This window comes from Mobula hypostoma, chromosome 10 (genome assembly GCF_963921235.1).
Source record: "Mobula hypostoma chromosome 10, sMobHyp1.1, whole genome shotgun sequence".
In the NCBI taxonomy this organism is placed as follows: Eukaryota; Metazoa; Chordata; class Chondrichthyes; order Myliobatiformes; family Myliobatidae; genus Mobula; species Mobula hypostoma.
In genome coordinates this window covers 66,704,027-66,731,132 of record NC_086106.1, presented here as the reverse complement: position 1 = coordinate 66,731,132, position 27,106 = coordinate 66,704,027, and the positions used below count along the sequence as shown (strand labels likewise).

The 27,106-nt window shown below is 39.3% G+C and overlaps 1 protein-coding gene across 4 annotated transcripts in view; it reads left to right on the top strand.

The window, feature by feature from the left end:
• The window catches only part of diaph2 (diaphanous-related formin 2), a 638,125-nt gene that overhangs the window by 241,586 nt on the left and 369,433 nt on the right, over positions 1-27,106 (top strand). For all 4 annotated transcript variants that reach the window (XM_063060627.1, XM_063060626.1, XM_063060628.1 and 1 more), the window contains one exon: positions 13,847-14,176. In XM_063060627.1, coding sequence (XP_062916697.1) covers positions 13,847-14,176 — 330 coding nt within the window. The remainder of the gene's footprint in view (positions 1-13,846; positions 14,177-27,106) is intronic.

Below are 27,106 nucleotides of genomic sequence, written 5' to 3'. Positions count from 1 at the left end.
AATCCTCCAAAACACAAGATTGTGGTCCTCTTGGAGGTCATTCTACACCAAGTCTTCTAAAATGCTAAGTAATAGGTCAAGTTTGTACAGTGGTTTTCAATTGAAGTAAAACTCAGTCTGACCATCATTCCCTGATGATCCTTCCATTTCTGGTGAATCTTCTCAGCAGTTCTACCTTGCTGCTATTTGTTTTTCATAATTCAGTGATCAGGACTGTACTCTAAATGTGGTCTAACATTTAACGTTATGGCATTAGTTGATAATTGATGTAATATTATATACAATTTGAAATTGAATTCTGAAATTCAGTCGTATTCCCTTCAGTGTAAATGACACTTAGTTCAATACCTGTCTGATTTACTAACATATTTGTGCAAAGAAGAGGATTAATTTCTAACCCATGAAATTTTATTAAACAATTAAGTAAGATTAGATAGAGATACCAACCCAAGTTCTGGTCTGAAACTGGAAAGTACTGAATATGGTTTAAGACGAGCTTTACCTACAGTTAGTGTTAACGTCTTGAGAAATATGTTCTGGGCTGTTTATCTGGTATGTATGAAGTTTAAATATTCCAAGACATCAGTGAAGAAAATGCTTTCATGGAAGTGACTGTGTTTCTTCAAGTACCACTGTTGTGCAAATGTGATTTGTAGGTAAGGACAGGAAGGTATAATTGAATCAAATGGTAAGGGAATTTCAGGTGCACTGCTAGATATCCCTCAAGCTATGCCTCTCACTAAGAGATGCAGGTATTTTACTGCCTAGGCATCTGACCATGTTTTCACAGTAAAAAGCTATAACTACTGACAGACAAAAAGTTGAATGTAAGACATGGGATTGTGATTCAAGGGGTACTTGGATGTGCCTGGGAAAGGAGATCCCACTCCCATCAATACCAACTTCACTATAACAATGCTGGGACCATTGTCTTGCAAATCGAATCCTTGATGATGAGGATAGAGTCTTAAACCTATAAAGGAGCTATCCAGTGTTGCAGAGTTGTGGAAGCAGTAAGCACACGAGATAAAGAAGAGCCAGGGAGCTATCAAGGAATAGTGGATGAAAATGTTGCAGTCGAGTACACCTTATCCAAATTTGTTCAGTATTGCACCAAATGGCAAAAGACTGGTTTTATATAAAATTCAGTGTGGCGATATCGTCACAGAGTGGCCAAGGTTGAAATTAACTGTTCCAAGATACTTGAAATCCTGAAGAAGCAGAATGGTATAATAGGTAGGTGTGGTGACAGGAGAGAGAAAATGCTGACAGTGGGTCACTTACCTGAAACTGTAGTTTCCTTTTCCACAGATGCCACCAGACTCTCAGAATATTTTTCCAGCATTTCCTGTTTTTACTTCAGATTTCCAGCTTCTGCACTTTATTTAAAAAAAAAGTCTCATTGTGAGAGAAGCAGAACTGGATAGCTTATAAATTCAAGATCCAGAGTAAGTTTAGATTATGCTAAGAAAGTGAGTTGAATAATTTTTGGTTGGCACTGTAAATGAAAAAAGGAGAAACATTTAAATTAAGCATTTGCAGATTAACAACCTGAATGCCAAATATGGAGAGAATGTATCTTCATAAATACAGATACCAAAATTACTATATATATTCTCACCACAGTCTGCGAGGAGTTTGTATGTCCTCCCCATGACCACATGGGTTTCTTCCTGATGCTGTGGTTTCCTCCGACAGTCCAAAGACATCTTTTTTAGTAGATTAATTGGCCATTGTAAATTATTCTGTGATTAGGCTAGGGTTAAATAAGTGGGTTGCTGGGTTCTATAAGTGGCTGTTTGGGCCAGAGGGCCTGTTCTGCACTGTATCTCTAAATAAATAAATAGCACAAGTGTTGTTGGAGAAAACAAAAGGGATTATGGAGTGAAACTTTTCTTGTGAAAGATAGGTCATGTGTAATTAACCTAATGGTATTTTTCATTGAAACACCAAAGGGATTTTTAGAGTGGTTGAGGTAAATACACACAGAATATAGATAAATTATGGCCTGCTTAGAAAACTATTAGGAAATCAAGCTATTGAAGGAGACATCTGGCTATTATACAGAACAGTCCATGTTCTTGGAGTACTTGGGTTTTAGCTCCCAGTTGCACAAAAATAATCCAGAGTTGAAAATTAGTACTATACTTAACCAATATAAGGTAGAGTGTATTGTGAAGCAAAAGGAGAAATAAAGTAGTTGAATTGAGCTGCAGGTAAGAGTATTCAAAATTATTTTGATATGAATCTGTGCAATTTGATGATTATAACAGGTAGAAATATGATCTGAATGAGAATGCGTGCAGGTGAGCTCAATTGAACAAAACAATTCAGGAATCTAAGAGCCATTAAAGGATAAAGGAAGTGTCAGTGTAAGAATCATGCAACGTGCTGATGAAATATTATTTGGAGAGCCACCGTGGAAAGGATACTGGATGTGCTCAAGTCCAACTACATGTCACTGAAGTGACAAAAGCACTTTCGATGTGCAACGATTTGACAGTCAGGAATGTTAAATAATGATGAGGCAATTGAATTCCCATTGTATTATCAGAAGACTATGTTTGTTTCTGAAGAAAATTCATATTTGTAATTGAGAAGAACAATGAATACAACTATATTTGGCACTTATTGGGAAAGGACTAAATTTGCTAGAGTATTACTTATATAACAAAAAAGAAAGGAATATAGAAGAGCTTAAACTTGTTCTGGTTTACAATTTTTTTAAAAAAGGTTTTTAAATATCCTAAGGGCTGGTGGATAATTGATGTTTATTTTAAGGAAAGAAGAATACAACTGGGCAGAGGTCAAATTTCATTTGCAAAAGGGTATCTTGCACCTCACCTACAGGGCACCTCTGGATATTTTTTGACCATGTACTTCAAGGCCTTAACTTACTAAGGATTGAAAAAACATGGATCTGAAAGCAAAATGCTGTGGATGTTGCAGATATGAAATTGAAACAAAGCTGCAAAAAAAAATCACAACAGCTTTAGGCAATAGCAGAAGAGAGAAAGTGATTTAATGTTCTTTAATACTCTTTGAAGTTCCACCAGAACCGGGGAAATAGGTTCTGCTGAAAATTCATGGCTTTTTCTATTGCTGCAGATGCTTTTTGATGGAGCTGCAAATTTCCAACATTTTCATTTCTTATTTTCAATAAATTTGGCTCGTATTTTCGTGAGTTTGGAAGATGTGTTTTGAGTGTTCAGTGGATTTGATGGCGTAAATATGAAGAACTTATCAAGTAAGAAGGCATCAAATTAAAACCAGGCTTTTCAAGAATGAAAATATGAAGCAGTCTTACACAAAAGTTGAGGGAAATCTGAAGCTAAAGTTTTAAGAATGAACTACAATTTGGTGAGATAGGGATAATAAGAGATGTGAAACTCAACCAAGAGTTAACACAGCATCATTAAGACCAAAGAATTGATTTTGGACTTCAGAAAGGGTAAGATGAGGGAATACACACCAGTCCTCAGAGGGATCAGAAGTGGAAAGAATGAGTAATTTCAAATTCCTGGGTGTCAATATCTCTAAGGTCCTAACCTGGACCCAGCATATCGATGCAGCTATAAAGAAGGTATGACAGCGGCTATATTTTTGTTTGGAGTTTGAGGAGATTTGGTTTGTCATCAAAGACACTTGCAACTTTCTATAGATACAGTGGCATGCAAAAGTTTGGGCACCGCTGGTCAAAATTTCTGTTATTGTGAATAGTTAAGTGAGTAGAAGATGAACTGATCTCCCAAAGTCATAAAGTTAAAGATGAAACATTCTTTTGAACACTTTAAGCAAGATTAGTGTATTATTTTTGTTTCATACAATTTTAGTGTGGGGAAAAAAAGGAAAGGAGCACCATGCAAAAGTTTGGGCACCCCCAAGAGATTTGAGCTCTCAGATAACTTTTACCAAGGTCTCAGACCTTAGCTTGTTAGGGCTATGGCTTGTTCATAGTCATCGTTAGGAAAGGCCAGGTGATGCAAATTTCAAAGCTTTATAAATACTCTGACTCCTCAAACCTTGTCCCAACAATCAGCAGCCATGGGCTCCTCTAAGCAGCTGCCTAGCATTCTGAAAATTAAAATAAGTGATGCCCACAAAGCAGGAGAAGGCTATAAGGAGATAGCAAAGCATTTTCAGGTAGCCGTTTCCTCAGTTTGTAATGTAATTAAGTAATGGCAGTTAACAGGAACAGTGGAGGTCAAGTTGAGGTCTGGAAGACCAAGGAAACTTTCGGAGAGAATTACTCGTAGGATTGCTAGAAAGGCAAATTAAAACCTCCGTTTGACTGCAAAGGACCTTCAGGAAGATTTAGCAGAATCTGGAGTGGTGGTGCACTGTTCTACTGTGCAGCGACAACGGCACAAATATGACCTTCAGGAACAGTCATCAGAAGAAAACCTTTCCTACTTCCTCACCACAAAATTCAGCATCAGAAGTTTGCAAAGGAACATCTAAACAAGGCTGATGCATTTTGGAAACAAGTCCTGTGGACTGATGAAGTTAAAATATAACATTTTGGCTGCAATGAGCAAAGGTATGTTTGGAGAAAAAAGGGTGCTGAATTTCATGAAGAGAACACCTCTCCAACTGTTAAGCACAGGGGTGGATCAATCATGCTTTGGGCTTGTGTTGCAGCCAGTGGCATGGGGAACATTTCACTGGTAAAGGGAAGAATAAATTCAATTAAATACCAGCAAATTGTGGAATCAAACATCACACCATCTTTAAAAAAGCTGAAGATGAAAAGAGGATGGCTTCTACAACAGGATAATGATCCTAAACACACCTCAAGATCCATAATGGACTACCTCAAGAGGCACAAGCTGAAGGTTTTGCCACGGCCCTCACAGCCCCAACCTAAGCATCATCGAAAATCTGTGGATAGACCTCAAAAAAGCAGTGCTTGCAAGATGGCCCAAGAATATCACAGAACTAGAAGCTTTTTGCCAGGAAGAATGGGCGAAAATCCCCCAAACAAAAATTGAAAGACTTTTAGCTGGCTACAGAAAGCATTTACAAGCTGTGATACTTGCCAAAGGGGGTGTTACTAAGTACTGACCATACAGAGTGCCCAAACTTTTGCTTTGGGCCCTTTTCCTTTTTTGTTATTTTGAAACTGTAAACGATAGAAATAAACAAGTAATCTTAAAATATTAAAGAAATGTGTCATCTTTAACTTTGCCTTTTGGAAATCAGGTCATCTTTTACTCACTTAGCTATTCACAGTAATAGAAATTTTGACCAGGGGTGCCCAAATTTTTGCGTGCCACTGTATACCATGGAGAGCATTCTGACTGGCTGCTTCACTGTCTGGTATAGAGGGCTACTGCACAGTATTGAAGTAAGCTGCAGAAAGTTGTAAAATTAGTCAGCTGTATAATAGGCATTAGCCTCCGTAGTACCCTGGACATCTTCAAGGAATGGTGCCTCAGAAAGGTGGCATCCATCATTAATGACCACCATCACCCTGGACATGCTCTCCTCTCATTGCTGGTATAGAAGTGAGAAGGCGCGTACTCAGTGATTACAGAACATGTTTCCCCTCTGCCATCCAATTTCTGAATGGACATGAACCCAGGAACAGTACCTCCTACTTTTTAATTTCTATTTTCACACTGCTTATTTAATTTACCTATTTAATATATATACTGTAATTCAGTTCTTTTCTCAATTGTGTACTTTTATTTTCGCACTGCTTAATTAACTATTTAGTATATTTATATTAATGGTAATTAAGGTTTTTCTCTATTATTATGTATTGCATTGTACTGCTGCTGCAAAGTTAACATATTTCACAACATCATCATCATCATCAGGTGCCGTGCCCAGCTTGAGGTTTGACTGCCATGGCCCACACACTCCTGTTTCGCATCAAGTGGATCAATTCATTGGTATTCACTTCCAGTTCTCTGGCTGCTGTCTCCATCATCATTTATCTTTGTCTTCCTCTTGCTTTCTTCCCTTCAATCTTTCCCGTAATTACCGCGCATTCTAACTCGTCTTTCCTAATCATATGTCCAATGAAGTTACGTTGCCTTTTCATGATCTCATACATTATTTCTCTTTTTGTGTTTGCTATGTTCATGACATCCTTGTTAGATATTCGTTTTGTCCATGATATTCTTTGCATCCTCCTCAAAACCCACATCTCTGCTGCTTCAATTCGTTTCCTCATGTTACTCGATATTGTCCAACATTCTGAGCCATATAACTGGATAAATGTAACATTTTCAGTACTCTGAGGCAGGTTGTCATGCCTAGTTTAGTATTGGTCAGGATGCTCTTCATTCTCGTAAAGGTGTCTTTTGCCATCCCTATTCTTCTTTTGATGCCCATGTTGCACCTGCCATCTGATGTCACCCAGCTTCCTAAATAGCAAAAGTTCTGTACTTGTTTTATGTCTTCCCTGTTTATTTTCAGCCTGCGGATAGGATTCTCCTTTTTTATGGATATTACAAAAAATAAGAGACATCTTGGGAATCAAAGTTAGTGGTGAAAACATCAATAATTTCAGATATGCAGATGACACTGTGTTAATTGCAAGTTCAGAGGAAGAACTACAAAGCTTAATTGATTGTTGAAGAAAGTGCAAAATAGGTCTATCTATCAATTGCAAAAAGACAGAATATGTGGTGATTTCATGATATATGCCAGTGATATTAAACCTGATTCTGTTTCGAAGTGTTACCAGCAGAATACTTATTAAAAAATTGTAAATCAAGATTGACATGCACCAGTTTTGACCCTGCATGCAATCATTCAATGTCTGGGCATGGATTTTAATACATTGTTCTGTTGTACCTGAACTGACATATACAGTATTTCAAAGTTCACTGTTCCAGGGAAATTCTTTAAAACATTTTATTTAAAAATCCTTTCACTATTCATTCAGTTGCTCAAAACCAAAATCTTTGCCTTGTACTTGAGAGAGGTGATATGCATTCTGTGTGAAAGGAAGTAGTGTCATGTATTTAATATTTCAGTAATATTTGAGCAATATTTTAAGTATGTTTGATACAGTATTTTTGTTTAAATAATTCATTATGGGTTTTATATATAAAAGTACATGATTGTCATATGCCAATTCGCTGCCATGCCATATGTGCATGCCTCACTAATGTTAAAATGGTGTAGACATGCAATATCTCCTGGTTCCGTGCTTTTCTTTTAATTTGTTTTATGATTTAGAGTTATAAAACAACAGTGGTGTTGAGGCAGTTTTAAACAATCCTGAGATGACTACCTACCTGTTTAAGTGTCGTGAGATAATCAAGTTTTTAAAAAAGGTACAGAGAGATGTTCAAGTTTTTAAAAAAATGCCATGAGACATTTAAATTTTTTTATAAAGTGCAATGAGACATTCAAGTATATATTTTTTAAAAAGATTGCACAACTTGTTTGTTTCTTAGCAAGTGAAATAGAAAGATGGTCAGGTTTTTAAAAAAATGGCAGAAAATGTATGAATACATGGGTTCATAAACAGTGATAATCATAAATAAAAAGAGCATAAATGATAAGCTACAATGGAAAATGAAGTCTTGAAGTGCACAAAATATAACTGGATAAATTGAACAAATTGAACAGTATTTTTAAGCAAATGAAATAGCCAATGAAAAGTGAGTGCATTGGGTAGAAAAGCATACAGTTTACTGAGGAGTTTAATGACTCTAACCAAACCAGCCAAAGTGAGATTTGCTGATACTACGAAAGTAATACAGGAACACTTAAAACTGAAACCGTTGTTGATTACAGAGTGCTTCAGGTTTCATAAAGAAAATCAAAAGAAAAGGGAGTCCATTTCAGCTTACATGGGTAAATTAAGGAGATTGTCTCAGCATTGTCAGTTCAATGATGGGCTTAGTGATGCACTGAGAGGTAGTTTAGGTTTTGGATTCTCACAAGAAAGCTTTCAAATACAGCTCCTAAGAGAAACGCAATGCATATTTAAAAGAGCAGTGGAAATTGCTGTATCAGTGGAAAAGTTAGAGACACATTTGAGTTGCAGTCAGGAATGAAAGTGTGCATGAATAAAATGGCAATGTCTTAAACAGAAACCTGCCTTGTTGACTAAATAGTGCAGTGGCTCTCATACACCAGACCAATGCAGGTTTAAAGGTGAAACTTACAGAAAATGCAACAAGGTTAGGATGCCTACAAAGAGCAAATTGGGAAGACAAAAGTAAATGGGCTGCACAGGGAAGAGAAACAGACAAAAAGTCAAGTTGCAATTTCAAACACAGCATTAATCTGCATACTGTTGATGAAAAATTGATGGTAATGATGGTGACAGAGGACTGTGTAGCCTTGAGATTTAAAATGTGAAAAATAACAATTAACAAATAATATAGCTTAGAGAATGGCAAATTAATCAAAATGGATTTGGACACTTGCTCCACTTTATCAGTCATTTCACAAAATGAGTTTGAATGGCAATTCAAAGATACTGAACTGAAGCCTGCAGATGTCCAGCTAAGAACTTGTATAGGAGAAAAGAGAATTCCTGGGGAAATGACATTCGTAACAATGAAACACACCTATCAACAAGCCACATTGGGCTTGTATGTGGTAAAAACAGGAGGGGTAGCATTGCTGAGTCGTGACTGGTTGAGACAACTACAACTTGGAGATCCATTCACTATTTGCATGCAATGACCCCTACAGCAGAGTCAATTGAAAGCAAGTTGAGAAAGATACTGGATGATGTCACAGCATTGTTCAGGGATAGCATTGGGAAACTTGAACATATCAAGAGTAAAATAATGTTAAATGACAATGCCAAACCCAAGTTTTACAAAGCCCACCTGGTTCCTTATACTACCCATGACAAAGTAGACAGTAACCTAGATCTCATGGAGGCTGAAGGAATTCTTTCCAGTGTTGAGTGGAGCCCACTTGCAAAATCCATGATCCCAGTAGTCAAGAAGAATGGGTCTGTTATAAGGTTACTATCAACTTTGAACTGAAAGTACTTTGTAGGTTAATACTTACTGCCCAGGAAAGAGGATATCTTTGCAAACCTTTCTGGAGGAAAACGCTTCAGCAATGTGGACTTAGCTGATGCCTACCTACAGATAGAGATGGAAAAAGAGTGCAGAGTGTTCCTCACCATAACAGCTTTATCACTATAATAGCTTTTTTTTTCCAGAGTAGCATCTGCACCTGTACCTGCACTTTGGCAGAAAACTATGGACTGTGCTGCAAGGCTGCCCAGGCACTCAGTGTTACCGGGATGATGATGTTGTTACCGATAAGGATGATGAGGAACAACTCAAAATCCCAAGGCATTGTTCAAGAATTCAAAAAATTATGGGCTAAGAGCGGATCATATCAAATGTGAATTCTTCAAACCATGCATCACTTACTGTGCTCACACCATTGACGCACAAGGATTACACAAATATGCTAAGAAAACTCAAGCAGTGGTGGATGCCCCAAGACCAAAGGGTGTGTCACAGTTGTTGTCCTGTTTAGGATTTGACAATTTCTATGACAGGTTCCTGCCAAACCTGGGCTAATGTGCAGTGCAGCCCTTGAACTCTTTACTACAGTTTGAGAAGAAATGGCAATGGATAAAGCAGTGTGAAGTAGCTTTCAAAAAAAATAAAGGAAATGATGATGTTGGACACCATACTCAGTTATGATCCGCGCCATCTAGAGAAGCTTGCCTGTGAAGCTTACCTTATGGTATAGGTGCAGTCATATCATCTGCTATAAGTGATAGAAGTGAACGACCCATAGACTTTGCATCTCATTCTCTTACTGCTGCTGAGAAAAAATGTGCACAGGTTCACAAAGAGACCTTGAGTCTGCTTTGAAAAGTACTAATAATAGAGGCAGTTTATCCTCAGTAGTGTTCAGCAACCTCTGTGTCCATTTTCAATCCACAGAAGAGTGTTTCACTTACAACAGCAGCATGAATGCAGGGATGGGATCTGTTTCTTGGTAATAACAATTAACAAGATCAAATTCATGAGGACAACTAATCATGGAAATACTGATAGCTTGTCCAGTTTACCCTTGGAAAAGGAACTACCTGAAAAAATTACAAAAGGGGGACACACCTTTTGACATATTTTCCCTAATACAAATTGAAGATCTCCCTATTACAGAAAGAGATAATCCAAAGAGAAACTAGAAAAGACACCACACTGTTTCAGGTCTACATGGCTACTGAAAATGGCTAGAATGTTCAACAGAAAGTCGTAGTTCCCCATTTTTACCAGCAGCAGGATGAACTTGCCCTTGTCTGAGTTTGCCTAATGTGGAGATTGAGAGTAGTTGTACCATTCAGGCAGAGAGCTGAAGTGTTGAAGGAGCTGCATGCTGGTCATTTAGGCCTGGTGAAAATGAAAGCAATGGTTTGAAGCTTTGTCTGATAGGCTAGGATTGATTAACAGCTTACCATCCACTGTTCGGGATACCAACATGTTCAGAAAATGCTAAGCATCTTGGAGAAGAAAGGAGACAAAAGGTGTCCAGAGCTGTCAAAGTCACTTCCTGCAGTCCTAGAGGCAACTCCTACAATTACCATTGTGGAGGCCTCAGAATCTGAGATTGTTTCATAGCCATGTCTCACCTACACTGCAAAGTGACACCCCCCCCCCACCTGCATCAGGAAAGATGTTATCCCACAAGAGTCAGAAATCCTCCACAGCGATTACATCTTAGGCCTGAATGGGACAATTTATTATGCTGTCTGTGTCTATTGTCTTAGGAAAGGTACCATGCAGTTTCTCAGAAAATTGGCTCTTGGGTTATTCCGGTTGTTCCAAGAATCTTGGAGAGCTTCCTCTGTAGACTTTGGCTGTCTTATTTGCTGCAGTCTCTCCAGGTAATCCCAGACAGCCTTGATAATGTTGAGATCAGGTCTTTGTGGAGGCCATACTATCTGTTGCAGAACTCATTGTTTTTTTTTGCTGAAGATAGTACTTTATGACCTTGGCCGTGTGTTTGGGGTCATTGTTGTGCAGAATGAAACTGGAACTGATCAGACACCTCTCTGATGGCTTGATGGATAAGAATCTGTTTATACTCTTCAGCATTGAGGATTCTATTAATTCTGACCAGATCGCCAACTTCATTTACAGAAATGCAGCCTCAAACCTGCAGGGAAGCTTCGCCATGCTTCAATGTTGACTGCAGGCATTCATCCATGTCATGTTCTCCAGCTGTTCTACAGACAGACTGCCTCTTCTTTGAGTCAAAAATTTCTAATTTTGTCTCATCAGTACAGAGCTCTGGCTTCTGACAAGACTTTTCTGCAGAGGAGTATACTTGGGTTCCAGTGGTTTCTGAGTTCAGTGCTGATAACAGTGCTGAATTTCTTCTGATTCAGAATCAAAATCAGTTTGATGTATCTCTCATCTGCATCACTCAGTTTCTGTGGCCGAGCACTGCATTTCTGGGCTTCAACCTTCAGAAGAGCTTGGATAGCATATCTTGAAGCTGCTGTTTGCTGTGAAATTTCAGTTTGGGAGAGACCTTGCTGATGCAGGATGACCTTGTTGTGTCTTATTGCTATGCTCACTCTTACCATGGTGTAAGAATTGATGATTTGAAGGTTAAGCTGTCAAATCTTCCACACTCTCATCTTTTAATTTGCGTGTCCTTTGCCCAGTTTGATTCCTTCCACACCCATTTTTGATTCAGTTAATCAGTTTAGTTATCTTTGTTTCATCATGCACTGGGTATATATACCTACAAAGTAATCAAGTGATATAAAGTAATCACACTTTTGTTTGAAAAAGTGGTCTATTACTTAATATGGTACTTTCTTTAATGAAATAATAAAAATTCTCTGTAAAATTTAATGTTTTTGGAAAATGAATGCTTGAAAATATAAAATGAGGAAGACAAATATATATATATGTGTGTCTGTGTGTATGTATATGCATATATATATATGTGTGTGTGTGTGTGTATGTGTGTATATATATATATGTATGTATACACACACACACACACACATACACACACATATATATATATATATATATATATATATATATATATATATATGTCTGTGTAGAGTTGGATGTAAACACTGAGGAAGAAATCCAGAGCTGGGGTCCTTAAGGCAGTTTGATGTTGTTTACAACTTCACTCTGGCAACCTTTGCGAAGACACTGGTGCCAAGCTATATCGGCACTTGCCCTTCCTTTGGACTACATCAGTGACGTAGTGGACATGCATTATCTCCCAGCTCTGTGTTTGTGTTTTTCATTCAATTAGCTTTATGTTTTAGTGTTTTACAAAACATAACATTTTACACAACAAAACATAACATAACAAGGCAGCAAAATGAAAATGCTAAATAGCATGCTAATTTCCTACATCTTGGGCTCCACTTTTAAATGTAGTTACCTGAAGAACAATCAGGTGTCACGGGTTTTTTTTTCCCATCTGCTAATGGAATCCAAAAAAGAGGAAGTCAAACTGAGCAACATCATTACTGAGTTTTGTGGTGTAATAGATGGAACATAATTCTCCTCTTAAGTTCTCACAATGACATTCTGTTTTTTGATTTGACAGATCTAGTAGAATAGCAATAACTACTTTAAGGGTTTTGTTTACTATTGATTATTAGCTAGGAATAATATTAAATCTGTGAAGAAATTGTTTGCACATTCCTGTTAGAAACTGAAACAGTGGTGATGATTTGAAATTGCTGTCAGAAACTTTTCACAAAGCCTGTCATTTTAACTTCTCAGTAGTCAATGGTTACCTGGAAATTGAGAATTTTTATGATATTCGACTGCTTCAAAGGTTGTAGATGAATCCAGTTATATTTTCAGCTGTAGTTCTGTCTCGTTCCGCTTTCCAAAGCCCACATGGATTTTTATCAGCACCCTGTATTGATTTGGGGCCCTGGAATGTCAGCAGACTGTCATGTAGCTTGATTAGAGATACGAAGATCAAATGTAATGACCCTTTGCAGTCTGAGATACACAAACACTACACTGACTAGCAATCACATCATTGGTCTTCCTAGATTTGATGCTCATTTATAAGAAATGAACCATTGGAAAAGCACAAAAAATACATACTGTAATGCCTTACGTTTGCCATCTCTACTGACCATGTGGCTCACTAAATTTTTCTAACTTTGTGGCCACTAAAGTATTGTTGGCATTCCTGCCACATATCTCCTGAAAGGTGGAGTGGACTGTTTGCCACAGCTGTCTGCTGGATGTAAAGCCTCACCCATGGACCATTCCATGATGACTTGTTGGAATGCCATCACGCCATCACCTGTTTCCAGATGCCTTTGATGATGGATTTTGGAGAAAACTGGAAGCATAGATATAAAAAAATTAAGCTATATTGTTAACTATTATTTAAAAATAAATATGCATTACTCTCTTTCTGCCTTCCAGCAAAGTAGCAGTGCCTTCTGGCTTATTTTAATTTCAAGTAAGGTGTAAGAAATTGTATTTAGTGATTTTGAGCAAGTGCATAACTAGGAGATGCCTGGATCATTTGTATTGAATGTGCAAAGTGGATGAATGAAAATGCAACAAGAAACATAGTATTGTCCTGAATTTTCCAACTTTTTTGATTTCTTTTAAGCTCAATTAAAAGCAACAAAGGAATAAATAGTAACTACTTGACTTTCATCCACACTGAAAGTTTACCTAATGATTTGTATATAGTGTTTAACATCTGTTGAAGTTAGCATTTTTGCATGCTCATGTTGTGTTTGACTGGACTTTTGATTGTGATCTATCTATTCACTCCATATTTATTTTACAGCCATTAACTTAGGCTATAATGTTATTGTCATAGTTATGCATCTTTAGTATGATTTTATGACAGTGCTTGTTTTTGAATTATTTTACAGGAGCCAACAGCACCAGTAGCTTCATCCGGACCCCCACCTCCACCACCCCCTCCGCCGCCACCACCCCTCCCTGGAGGGCTTGCTCCTCCTCCTCCTCCTCCACCACCCCCACCTCCACCCTTTCCAGGTGGTGCACCACCACCACCTCCACCTCCACTTCCGGGTGGCCCAGGAATACCACCACCACCTCCATTTGGAAAACTGCCAGCTCCACCATGTTTTGGGAGTGGACCCAATTACTCTGAAGTCACTGAAACGCTTCCATATGGATTACAGCCTAAAAAGCAGTACAAACCAGAAACTGCAATGCGAAGAGCCAACTGGTCGAAGGTAAGCATTTGATAGATGAAGTTGTATTTTGTCAAGGATACTTCAGATACTTCAGATTTTTTAGGTTAGCCAAACAATCTGACAGATTAGTATTTGATTAACACTTCCTGACAGCTCATGTCCAAAGTAACTGAAATACAGCATGAATAAGGAAGAAAATTGTTATGAATAATAAAAGCTTTGATATTTGCACTATGTTCAAATTGACCCCTCTATTTATTGTTGAGCTAGTTGCCTTCCATTAACTCTCATATTTTATACTTATTAATCCCTGCTTGAAACTGGCGACACTTCACCTGTGAGTCGGCTGGGGTGATATACTACGTCCGGTGCTTCCGATGTGGCCTTCTATATATTGGCGAGACCCAACGCAGACTGGGAGACCACTTTGCTGAACACCTACGCTCTGTCTGCCAGAGAAAGCAGGATCGCCCAGTGGCCACACATTTTAATTCCACATCCCATTCCCATTCTGACATGTCTATCCACGGCCTCCTCTACTGTAAAGATGAAGCCACACTCAGGTTGGAGGAACAACACCTTATATTCTGTCTGGGTAGCCTCCAACCTGATGGCATGAACATCGACTTCTGTAACTTCCGCTAATGCCCCACCTCCCCCTCATACCCCATCTGTTATTTATTTTTATACACACATTCTTTCTCTCACTCTCCTTTTTCTCCCTCTGTCCCTCTGACTATACCCCTTGCCCATCCTCTGGGTTCCCCCCCCCCGTCTTTCTCCCTGGGCCTCCTGTCCCATGATCCTCTCATATCCCCTTTGCCAATTACCTGTCCAGCTTTTAGCTCCATCCCTCCCCCTCCTGTCTTCTCCTATCATTTTGGATCACCCCTCCCCCTCCCACTTTCAAATCTCTTACCAACTCTTCCTTCAGTTAGTCCTGACGAAGGGTCTCGGCCTGAAACGTCGACTGTACCTCTTCCTAGAGATGCTGCCTGGCCTGCTGTGTTCACCAGCAACTTTGATTTGTGTTGCTTGAAACTATCACTGCTTCTTTGCCTTTTGATTCTCCTGTCTATCGTAGATGAATCACTTTAAATAAAGTTTTAGACCATAACACATTAGGCCATCTGGCTCATCGAGTCTGCTCCACCATTCAATCATGACTGATCCTTTTTTTTCCTATCTCCTCTTCAACCCTAGTTCCCAGCCTTCTTCCCGTAACCTTTGATGCCATGTCCAATCAAGAACCCATCAATCTCTGCCATATATACACCCAATGACCTGGCCTTCACAGCTGCATGTGGCAACAACTTCCACAAATTCACCACGCTTTGGCTAAAAAAAATTCTCTCATCTCTGTTTTGAAAGGGCGCCCCTCTATCCTGAGGCTGTGCCCTCTTGTCCTATACTCTCCCACCATGGGGAACCTCCTTTAGGCCTTTCAATGTTCGAAAGGTCTCAATGAGATTCCCCTCCCCACCAGAATCCTTCTGAATTCCAGTGAGTACAGACCCAGAGCCATCAAACGTTCCTGGTATGATAACCCTTTCATTCCTGGAATCATCCTTGTGAACCTCCTTTAGAAATTCTCCAATGCCAGCATATCTTTTCTCAGATGAGTGGCCCAAAACTGTTCACAATATTCAAGGTGAGATCTCACCAGTTCCTTATAAAGCCTCAGCATCACATCCTTGCTCTTGTGTTCTTGACCTCTTGAAATGAATGCTAACATTGCATTTGCCTTCCTCACCACCGACTCAGCCTGCAAGTTAACCTTCAAGGTGTTCTGCATAAGGACTCCCAAGTCCTTCTGTATCTCAGATTCCTGGATTTTCTCTCTGTTCAGAAAATAACCCGCACATTTATTTCTACAACCAAAGTGCATGACCATGCATTTTTCAACATTGTATTTCATTTGCCATTTTCTTGCCCATTTTCCCAATCCGTCTGAGTCCTTCTCCATCCTACCTGTTTCCTCGATACTATTTGCCCCTCCACCAATCTTCGTATCATCTGCGAACTTTGCAACAAAGCCATCTAAATTATTTAAGAAGAAGAAGAAGAAAGCCCTTAACTCCGAGTGGAGTCATCGGGATGCCATCATGACGGCGTTGTTTCAGCCGGCTTTCTTATTTTTATGAGGCCAAGTTGCTAGCTCGATGCTCAACCCAGCACGGGTGGAAAGCGTACAAGGGAGCCAGCTGGATTTGAACTTGGGAGCCTTCGCTCCGAAGTCCGCCACTGATGCCACTATGCCACCAGCCGGCCACTAAATCATTTATATACAACATAAAAAGAAGTGGTCCCAACAGCGACCCCTGTGGAACACCACTAGTCACTGGCAGCCAACCAGAAAATGATCCTTTTATTCCCACTTGCTGCCTCCCACCAATCAGCCAATGCTCTAACCAAGTTAGTAACTTTCCTGTAATACTTGCTCTTAACTTGGTAAGCAGCCTTGTGTGTGGCTCCTTGTCAAAGGTTTTCTGGAAGTCCAAATGTACAACATCCGTTGCATCCCCTTTATCTATTCTACTTGTAATCTCCTCAAATAATTCCAACAGGTTTGTCAGGCAGGATTTTCCCTGAAGGAAACCATGCTGACTTTGTCCTACCTCATCACCTTATCCTTTCACAATCTTGCACCTCCACTTTTGATACCTTTGCTTCCTTCAAAAATTTAATTATATTTCTTCTAATGGGTACTCACTTAGAACGGCAATTGAGAATTATTAATAGATTTTCTTATCTGTTACCCTTTCAACCTCCTTGCGTCTATGTTGTCCCCTCTTCATTCAAGCCAGGGCAGTACGATATGGAGAGCAAGCTGATGAATCCAAAGAAACGGCAGAGACCAATACAATTTGGCACCAGTGGTGTCACAGGAGCTGCCTGTCAACTTTGAACTAAACATAGGACTGTCTTAGAGATTCCTGCTCTGGATCTTTCCTCGGGATTTACTCGCAAAGCCTCCCTTGTGTAGGTACAGCTGCAAGGTAGCGGAGGTTTGAGATCAGAGTTTTCCTTCTAGATCAGCTGCCCACCACAGCTGATCCCATCTGCCCAAAGTTTTAAGGCACCTGAAACCCAGTTTTGCCTCTTCTCCTGTTAGTAGAAAAGGTCCCACCAGGCTTAGTAGCTAAGCCACACGAGGCCAGGAACTGGACTTGTTTGTCAGAGGCTATTTGGGAAGCATGCCATTGGGAGCATGTAATAGGCAGTGGCAGCTTAAACACACTACTTGCCCCTGGCTATGACAGCCTTAAGAAACCAAACTCTTAAAATGCAAGTTTTAAACTTTACATTATTTAAATACACTCTATCCATGAAAACTGTATGGCCATGCTGCATGTGAGCAGATGACTAATTCAAGCAACACTAAAGTCAGAAAGACCAGCAATTGCAGGTGCTGTTTTCTGGAGTGAAGAATAAACTGGAGGAACTCAGTGGGTCAACCATATCTATTGAGGCAGAGGGATGGTGACATTTCCTGTCAAGACCCTATTGAAAATCTAGAAGGGAGGTGACTAGCATAGAGAAGTGAGGGGGTGAGGGAGGCTGGCTCTGTCACTTTGAGTTTATTGTTCAAGATAGTTCACAGTATTCTGGGAACCAATTGTTATCTAGAAACTTTTACTGCAGTAAATATGAAAATTATGCAAAGCATGTGATGTGCATGGACTGACCATTTGTTTAACTTTTCTTACTTCTGGTGCAGAAGGAGAAGATTCAGCTCATTGAGCCCACACGGTTCTCTGTAGAGCAATCTCATTACATTCCCCTTCCTTATTTACCAGCTGCCCAGAAGAAGCTGATCTCTCACAGGTCCCTTGACTGTCCTTCATTTTGTACGGCTTATCAACACTAATGATAAATTGTAGTACACCTTTGTGAAGTGGGAGAAAACTGGAGCACCCGGTAAACACTAATGTAGCCACAAGAAGAATGTGCCACTTCCACAAACGTTGCAGCTGAAGTCTGGATCAGCACTGACTCCCTGAAATTCTGAAGCAGCAGCATTAACTAGTGACTACTGTGCTCTCCTCAAAACAGCCACCTTTCTTCTTGATATTCTCCTAATTTCACTGTGGAAGGTGTTTGATGAATAATTATTGGCAGCACATGAATAATTATTGGCAGCAGAAATTCGTAGTATTTAAGCGTTTCCCCCTAGATTTGTTTGCAATTCTGTAATAATTTGGATACTTAGAATCTCAGTGGTATTGAGTTTGTTTAGTCATTCTGCTTCTCAAGGGAGTAATATTACATGGTATTAAAATATAGTCAGATAATGCTCAAAATGCTCAGTACCTGTAGTCAGAGAAACATTGAACTGGTTGAGTGGTGTCACAGCAACGACCTCACACTCAATGTCAACAAGACCGAGAAATTGTTCGTGGAGTTTTCAAAGTGTAAGTCAGAAGAACACGTGTCTGTCCTCAGTGAGGGGTCAGTGGAGGAAAGGCTGAGCAGCTTCAATAAATGTCAGCATCTCACAAGATCTGTTCACTGATGCAATCATGAAGACATGCCAGCAGCTCTACTTCATTTAGAGTTTGAGGAGATTTGGTATATCACCAAAGACTCTTGCAAATTTCTATAGGTGTGCAGTGGGAGCATTCTGAATCATTGCATCACAGTTGGGTATCCAATGCAAGAAGCTTTAGAGGGTTGTGGACTGAGCTAGTTCCACCATGGGAACAGCCCTCCCCACCATCGAGAATGGCTTAGAGGCATTGCCTCAATAAGGCAGCATCCAGCATTTAAAGACTATCATCATTTGAAAAATGCTCTTTTCTTTTTACTACCATTAAGGCAGAGCTCCTAAAGACCCATACTCAATGATTCAGAAACAGGTCCTTCCCCTCTGTCGTCAGATTTCTAAATGATCCGGAACCCATGAATGTACCACCTTAATCCTACTCAAAATTTATTTATTTTGAAATTTTGAAATAGTAATTGTACAGCATGCCCTTACACTATAATATTGCTGCAAAACAACAAATTTCATATCAGTGCATGGTTTAAAAAAAAATACCTGATTCTGATTCTGAGGTCAACAGTCTTACAAAGGGCAAAGTCGGCATGGGTTCCTTAAGAGGAGATTGTGCCTAACAAAACTCTTTGAATTCTTTGAAGAAGTAATGTGCAGGGTTAGGCAGGGAATCAGTGGATATTATTTTATTGGATTTTCATTAGACCTTTGATAAGGTGCTGCACGTGAGCTGCCAAAGAAGATAGGAGCTCATGGTTTTTCTGAAAAGATACGAGCATAGACAACAAAAGATTGGCTCTCTAGCAGAATGCAAATAGTGGAAATAAACAGCACCTTTTCTGGTTGGTTGCTGGTAACTAGTCGTGTTCTGCAAGGGTTGTTAGTTCTGTTACTTTTCACATTGTATGTTCGTGATTTGGATGACAAAATTAATGACTTTGTGGCCAAGTTTGTGAATGATACAAAGGTAGCTTGAGAAGCAGGGAGTCTGCAAAAGGGCTTGGACAGGTTGGGAGAATGGGCAACAAGTGGCAGATGGAATACGGTGTAAGGAAGTGTAAGATCATGTACTTTGGTAGAGGGAGTAAAGGCACAGACTTTTCTAAAGAAGGAGAGACTTCAGAAATTGGACGTGCAAAGGAAGTGGTCAGTACTGGTACAGTATTTTCCAAAGGTTACCTTGCAGGTTCTAAGTAAATTTATTATCTAAGTATATATGTCACCATATACAACCCTGAGATTCATTTTCTTGTGGGCATACTCAATATATCCAGTAGCTACACTATAATTGAATCAATGAAAGACTACGCCAATAGGGCAAACAACAATGATGTAAAAGACAACGAACTGTGCAAATACAAAATAGAAAGAAAATAAGAGTAATAAATATTGAGAAAATGACATGAAGAGTTGAAAATGAGTCCATAGGTTGTGGGAACAGCTCGGTGATGGGCCAAGTGAAATTGAGTGAAGTTATCCTTTTTGGTTCCTGTACCTACTTCCTGATGACAGCAGTGAGAAGAAAGCATGGTGGTGGGGGGTCACTGATGATGGATGCTGCTTTCCTGCAACAACACTGTGTGTAGATGTAGTCAATGGTGGGGAGGGTTTTACTCGTGATGGACTGAGCCATATGCCCTACTTTTTGTCGGATTTTCCATTCAAGGGCATTGGTGTTTCCATATGCAGCTAATCAATATACTCTCCACCATACATCTATAGAAGTTTGTCAAAGTTTTTGATGTCATGCCAAATCTTTGCAAACTCCACAGGAAGGAGAGTGCTGCCGTGCTTTCTTTGTTATTGTACTTGTGTGCTGGGTGGGTCCAGGGCACCTCCTCTGGTGTAATTTAAAGTTGCTGAACCCTCCCCCCCAACCAATGAGGGCTGCCTCATGGCACTTTGGTTTCTTCCTCCTGAAGTCAATAATCAGCTCCTTGCTCTTGCTGACTTGGAATGAGAGATTGTTGATGTGGCACCACGCAGCCAGATTTTGAATCTTCCCCCTATATGCACATTTGTCACCACCTTTTGCATTGGTATCGTCAGCAAACTTAAATGTGGCATTGAAGCAGTGCTTAGCCACATAGTTATGAGTGTAAAGTGGCAGGGCCCTAAGTACAGAGTCTTTTGGTACACCTGTGCTGATGGAGATTGTGGAGGAGATGTTGCCAATCTGAACTGACTGATCTGCGAGTGAGGTAATCGAGGATCCAATTGCCCAAGGAGATATTGAAGCCAAGGTAGTTTTGAGGGGATGATAGGATGGAATGCTGTCTGGCTGTTCCAGTGAAGAGCCAGTGCAATTGCATCTGCTGTGGGCTTGTTGCCCCAGTAGACAAATTGGAGTGGATCCAAGTCTCTTCTCAGCCAGAAATTAATATGTTTCATCACCAACTTCTTAAAACATTTCATCACTATGGATGTACTACTTAGGTATTTGTATAATTGAAGCCTGCTTGAAGCAGGTGGGTACCTCAGTCTGCCAAAGTGAGAGGTTAAAGATCTCGGTGAACACTGCAGCCAGTTGATCAGCACAGGTCTTTAGTACTTGGCCAGTTACCCCATTTGGCTGGATGCTTTCCCTAGGTTCGCCTTCCTTAAGGCTGTTTGCGTGTCAGCCTCAGAGTCTAAAATCAAAGTTTGTGATGGTTCTTCATTGTTTTGATGGTCAATGCGAGCATAGAAGGCATTGAGCTCATCTGGAAGCAAAGTCAGGTTGCCACCTATATTGCTTGATTTCACTTTGTAAGAGATAGCGTTTAAGCCCTATCACAACTGTTGTGCATCTTTCATTGATTCAAGTTTGCCACTTCACCCGTGAGATGGTTATCCAAAGATCATATCTGGACCTCTTGGAACCTTTGAATTCCTTTGATCTGGCCCTCAGCAGATTGTGGATCTCATGGTTCATCCAGGGCTTCTGGTTGGGGAATATTTTGAATGATTTTGTGGGGCACACTCATCTAAAACTGTTTTTATGAAGTCCATAACAACCATGGTGTATTAATTCTGATCCACATATGAGTCCATGAACACAGTCCAGTCCACCAACTTGAACCAATCTCATAACCACTCCTCTGCTTTCTGTGACCACCTCTTTGTTATCCTAATCTCTTGACCCTTGCTCTTTAGCCTCTGCATGAGGCTGAGTCAGTAGTAAGAAAGGCAATTATAATGTTAACATTCATTTCAAGAGGACTAGAAGATAAAGTAAGGATGTAATGCTGAGGCTTTATAATGTGTTGGTCAAACCACATCTGGAGTATTTTGAGCAGTTTTGGGTCCCTTATCTAAAAAAGTATGTACTGGCAATGGATAGGATCCAGGGAGGTTTACATCCTGGAGAAGAAAGGCTGAATGTGGGAGAGGTATTTAATGGCTCTGGGCATCTACTCAGTGGAATCTTTGAAACTATGAAATATTGAAATGCCTGGATAGTGTGGGTATGGAGAAGATATTTCCAATAATTGGAGAGTCTTGGACCAGAAGACACAGAATTAAAGGATGTCCCTTTCAAACAGATAATAGGCATTTCTTTCATCAGAGTATAGTGAATCTGTGGAAGTCAAGGTATTGCATCCATTTAAACCAAAGGTTGATCGGTTCTTGATTAGCAAGGCCATCATTGGTTACAAGGAGAAGATAGGAGAATGGGATTGAGAGGGGAAAAAAATCAGCCATGATCTAATTACAGAGTGTACTTGATGGACCAAGTTACCTAATTCTGCGACTATGTCTTCTAGTCTTACTGTGATCTAACAAAAGAATCATTTGGATATGAATTGCTATGTGCAATCAAAAAATAATGCAGGTACTGGTTATTCTGAGATAAAAATAGAAATGCGGCAGCAGTGAAATGGAGCCAGTTCATTAAAAGGAACCCAGACCTGAAATCTTGAATATTTCTTTGTACAAATGCTGCCTGATTTGCTGAGTCTTTCCTGCACTTACTGTTATTTTGAAATGTTATAACTGTTCTGTAAAAGAATGTTTATAAAATCATAATTGCAAGAATAAGGAATTTTTTGTACTGACATAGTGACATCACTACGTTAGATTGGAACTTAGTTAGCATGTGAAGCTTGATTAAGACAATGCCTACTAGAAGGTTTTACCAAAATGAATATTAGCATGTGAGCTATAAACCCAATTATCATTTTAAGTTGTAACTCTTCCTGTTATTAAGAAAAGTAGATCAACTTTGAGCTGCCAGCTGGTACAAGTGTGAACCACTGACTACCTGAACATCTTTTTTACTGTATATTTCGATCCTTCTCTTGCTCTCTTTTGTGAAAGTATTACCAACATTGCCTCTGGATTTCTTCCAGCAAAATTAGTTTCTTGTCCAAAGGTGACTAGGAGTGACTGACCTGGAAGGTGGTCTGTTTGTTTAAAGGAGTGTTGTATAATCAATACACATCTGTTTGAATTGATGACGTACTTGAAATTTTGAAGTTCCAAGATCTGGTTTCAACCAACACTGATTGTATGTGCAGAGCAACTGAGTGCATGTTTACAGCATCAGCCAACACTGGCTGTTCACAGTGACATGAATGAACTTCTGTTGATGTTGTTCTGCAAGGAGGAGAATGTGGTAGTGGAGAACATGAAAAGTTAGTGGTCAATGCCTGGCGGGATGGACAGGCACAGATCAAAATTAAATGGGATTTTATTATGCTGCTGGAGGTTGCAACCTTTGGCTGTTGGATTGACCATGTATCGATCCCTGAGGTAGATGGGTTTATAAGGATGTAGGATATCAGAGTCTAGAGAATGATGAGGAATGCCACGTAATCTGAGGATGTATTTTTGACAGCAAGTGAAGTGGATTTATGGATAATACCAAAGGACTGCATAGAGGACCTGACCTGGGGAAACCCTACAATGCAAATTTCCTATAAATTTGTAATGATTTTTTTAAAGATGGGAAAGTTAGTTGCAGAAGTGCAAAAATCAGTTGTGAAGAAGTATCAGCTTGTTAATTTGAAAGGCAACCAGTCTTCATAAACTGCTTACATGTAACCTCCCTGTACTAATTAAATGGGTACGATTGTCTGTTAAAAACTCAGACTGCTGCTTATCAGTAGGAGAAAATTTAAGTGGTTAGCTTTAGTAGCTTTAGAAACCAACAAGGCAGTCTCTTCTATTGATGCTTGTAAAATGTTTCATCAAACAATGTAACATTCCTCGATACCTTAAGGCTACTGAACCTAGCCATTGCATGTGGGACTTCCTGGTTCTGTACATTAAAACTACATAGGAAAAACAATAAATACATGTTTAGTTCATCTTCATTTATATCATTCATTTCTGATATATGACATATTCAGCTTACAAACAGTTCTCAGGAATAGGACCCTTGTGTGATCGTGGTCACCCTGTACATTACAAGAAATTACTGATATGTTGCTTTTTAGAGTATTGATGACAACATCAACAGCTGTTTACTCCTGAGTCTGATTTGAAGTGAACTGGTTGAAGATCGTCAGTTATCTTGGCTGAATAGGAAAGTACTGCCCACTGTTCTCCCTTAGGTTCCTCTTTTTTCTGCAATATCTTGGTTCATATTCAGAAGGTTAAATCTTTTGGCTTAGAAAATGCTGGATACAGCGCAGTAGTCAGGTACTCAGACAATTTAATTGTTTCTCATGAGGGGGCTGATAGAAACCTTGTCCATACAATATACAAAGTAATTTTTGCCAAGAGACTGAAGTTTGCCCCCCACCCACCAGTATTGACTTCCTGTGCATCAAAATGGTCAAACTTTGGGCTGTTTCTGAACATGCCTATCACTGAAATGCATCACCTCAAAAACTATTAAGAAGGAATAAATTATTCATTTTTTTAACTTATTAGAAATCTATTTGAATACTTAAGACCTGAAGATATGAATACTCCTGTATGTTTTGGGATAAATGCTGACCATTCATGATAATTCTGCCGGCAGTTACGAGCAAGATTCAGCTCATTGTTTCCATTTATCTTTCTAAAGCTCATCTTCAAAATACCATTTCTAATTTGCTGTTAACAAATCGTACATAATAAAATGAATTATTGAAAATTTAACCTGACAATTTATGTGACTGTTTTTCATCTGGGCAGATCCATATATTTTTGCAAAAATACCTACTAAGGGTCCATCAAATATAAGAATAGCTAATAAATTTTAACTAGCATCAAATGCAGTTAGATTGTATTTCCAGCTTCTGTCAAAATATCTATTCTAGGAACATCAAGCCATGTCATCGGATACGGGAAATTAAAAACTTGGAAGAGGTTTGGGAAAATAAAATTTATAGCAAGTGCTTTGATGTTTCCTCAGTACTTAATATGTTGCTTAGTAATATACTGAAAATTGTATTGCTATGTTGAAAGTCAGTACTTTAAGATGGATCAAAGTTTATTTTTTTGCTCATTTTGTTTACAAAAATGTATGATTTGACCAAAATAGTCTTTTGCTATTTGATTTCATTCATGGAAATTTGGGAAGATTAACTAGCAAAATATGAAATAAACATAGGACTGTTTTCTTGCTGGCTACACTCAAAATGTGGCTTGAGGGCATAATAATACTGCAATTTATCTGACAGTTACAGGAGCTCACTGATAAGGGCAAAGTAAGAGATTTAGCAAAGGTAAGTGACTGCTTAGTCTGTGCCCAAGGGAATAAAGCAGCATAAAATATGTAATGATCATTTTATGTAGTGTAAACTAGAAGATCTTATGCCTGGAGGATTTTTGTTGCATTCTTTAATCAAACATGGTACCGTCGAGTAATTTGTTCAAAGAACAGATCTGATGATATTGTGTATCATTACATTCCAGATGGTTATTGAAATTCTAGATGGCTATTTGAGTCAGAATTAGAATCAGGTTTATTATCACTGTTTTATATGACATGAAATTAGTTGTTTTGCAGCAGCAGATAAGGCAAATTAGAACCAGAATTAGGTTTAATGTTACTAGCATATGTTGTGGAATTTGTTGTTTTGCAGCTGCAGTGCAGTCAATATATAAAGAACGCTCTCCACGGTACATCTGTAGTTAAAAAAAAAATTGCTGGAGCTTTGGTGACATACCAAATCTTCTGAAATTCCCTTTGAAATATAGCTGCTGTTGTGCCGCCTTTGTAATTGTATCTGAAAACCCCGGTTTCTTTGGCTGCATAAGTCTAGGGAAGACACTCTCCAGTCCCGCCAAACTCATGAGATTGAGATGGCTCTCCCACCCCAAACCCCAGTTTGTGTGGATGTCGTGTAATTTACTACCCTGTTACAAAATAGTGCCACAAAATAACAGACAGTGCACCGCATATGATTCAAGGAATTATATTTATGAATGTTAACTAAAGGGTTAGTAAAGAAAAACAAAAAGAAAAGGGCTCATTTTAATTAAACAGTCAGATGTGCACAAGTTGGAGCTCATATTTTTCACATATTCACCGATCCTCGGTTGATCTCACCCCTGGCTTCGTCAAATCATGGACCCCTCCGGGTTGAATCCTACGACCTCTCCAGCGTCTTCTCTCTTCTTCTCCCAAAAAAAAGCCCCAAACCCAACTTTAGTGTTCTGCACCTCTCAGCTCTACCATCCCAATTGGATGGCACACATTTCTCCTCATCCCTTATCTTCAACAATAACCCAAAAAAGTTGAAAACAGAACAGACTGCTCTTACAGAACTACTAAATGAAATACATACAGCATAACAGTAAAAATATGAACCAGGGCTTTGCATATCAGTATGTTGGGCCCAGGATAGATCTTCAGAGATACTGAATCCTAGGAACTTGAAGCTGCTTACCCTTTCCACTGCTGATCCCTTGATGAGGACTGGTGTGTGTCCCCTTGACTTCCTCACTTGAAGTCCAGAATCAATTCCATGGTCTTAATGGAAAGATATACCAGTATGATAAACTATAGATTAAATTCTGCCAAAAAAAAATAGAATAATGAGATGGTTCATGAGTATATTGACTGCTTAGAAATCTGGTGATGGGGGAGGAGGAAATGTTCTGAATCAGTGAGTGTGGATGTTCTGTACCTCTGTCCCGATAGTAGTAACACGAAGAAGCCATGGCCTAGATGGTGATGATGGATGTTGCCTTCTTGAGGCATTAGCTTTTGAAGATGCCCTCAATGATAGGGTGGGTTGTGTCCTTAATGATGCTGGCTGAGTCTACAACTGTCTTCAGCTTCTTGTAATCCTGAGCAATCAGAATGCTCACCGCCATACATTGATCGTAATTTCCCAGTGTGTTTGGTGATGGATCAAATCTCCTCAAATTTTGAATGAAGTAGAGCTGCTAGTGCCTTGACAGCAGCAATACATACATCAGGCTGCTGTTTATTGATTACAGCTTAATGTTCATCACTATCATTCCTTCAGTACTAATTAACAAGCTCCAAAACCTGGACTCGGTACCTTCCTCTGCAACTAGATCTTTGACTTCCTCATCAGGAGATCATT